The sequence below is a fragment of the Lipotes vexillifer genome, unplaced genomic scaffold (assembly GCF_000442215.2).
Source record: "Lipotes vexillifer unplaced genomic scaffold, Lipotes_vexillifer_v1.1 scaffold905, whole genome shotgun sequence".
Classification (NCBI taxonomy): domain Eukaryota; kingdom Metazoa; phylum Chordata; class Mammalia; order Artiodactyla; family Lipotidae; genus Lipotes; species Lipotes vexillifer.
The window spans coordinates 636,523-637,321 of record NW_006796034.1 but is presented as its reverse complement, the minus strand read 5'-3'; the positions used below and the strand labels follow the sequence as shown (position 1 = coordinate 637,321).

Below are 799 nucleotides of genomic sequence, written 5' to 3'. Positions count from 1 at the left end.
TTGCCCGCGGCTCGAACCCGTGTATTTTTGAACTGGCAAGCGGATTCTTAACCACTGCGCCACTAAGGAAGTCCCTAATTTTTCTCCTTAAAGAGATATCTAGGAGTATAACCAGCGTGACTGCCAGTCGGCTGGGAGGTGAGACCTCGAGCGCAGTCTGAGGTATTAGGTGGAGGTGGCGCGCCGCCCTCTGACCGACAGGGGGAGCCCTGCCAAGCGCCGGGCCCCAGGCAGCCGGCCCCGCCCCGCCCCGCGCGCCCCCAGCTCTCTACTCTCTCCGCAGTGCGCCAGCCCTCCGCCTGGCGCCACGCCGGCCACAGGCCGAGGGCTAATCACCCGCGGGCCGACGCCCACGCAGCCTGGTCGCTGCGCACCCCTGCCCTGCCGCGGGACGGGTAACGGTTACGAAGCACTTTCTCCGCCGCGATTTCTGCTTAGTCATTGTCTTCCAGGAAACGACTCTTCAGTTGGGAGCCAACTCTCCCGCGGCGGCCGCAGTAGCAGGAGCCGCAGCCACCAGCGCGTCCTTCCCGGGCCGCCGCTCCGCCGCCGCCCTGCAGCCTCCCGGCCTCCCTCGGGCACGAGCGCAGGCCGGGGTCCCGCCGCGCGGGGCGAGCAGCCTCGCGCTCTGCTCTCCGGTCTCGGGCGCCGCGTCCTACGGGGGGCCTCCTTCCCCGCCTGCTGCTCCGTCGCCGCCGGGCCAGGTCCGTCGGCTGCTGCCATGGGCACCGACAGCCGCGCGGCTGGGGCGCTCCTGGCGCGGGCCAGCACCCTGCACCTGCAGACGGGGAACCTGCTG

At 70.3% G+C, this 799-nt stretch overlaps 1 protein-coding gene across 1 annotated transcript in view; it reads left to right on the top strand.

Annotated features, from left to right (window-relative positions):
• Positions 1-721: 721 nt before the first annotated feature.
• GCLM (glutamate-cysteine ligase modifier subunit) overlaps positions 722-799 on the top strand; it is a 17,820-nt gene continuing 17,742 nt past the window's right edge. Inside the window, exon 1 of the mRNA XM_007468127.1 lies at positions 722-795. Coding sequence (XP_007468189.1) covers positions 722-795 — 74 coding nt within the window. The remainder of the gene's footprint in view (positions 796-799) is intronic.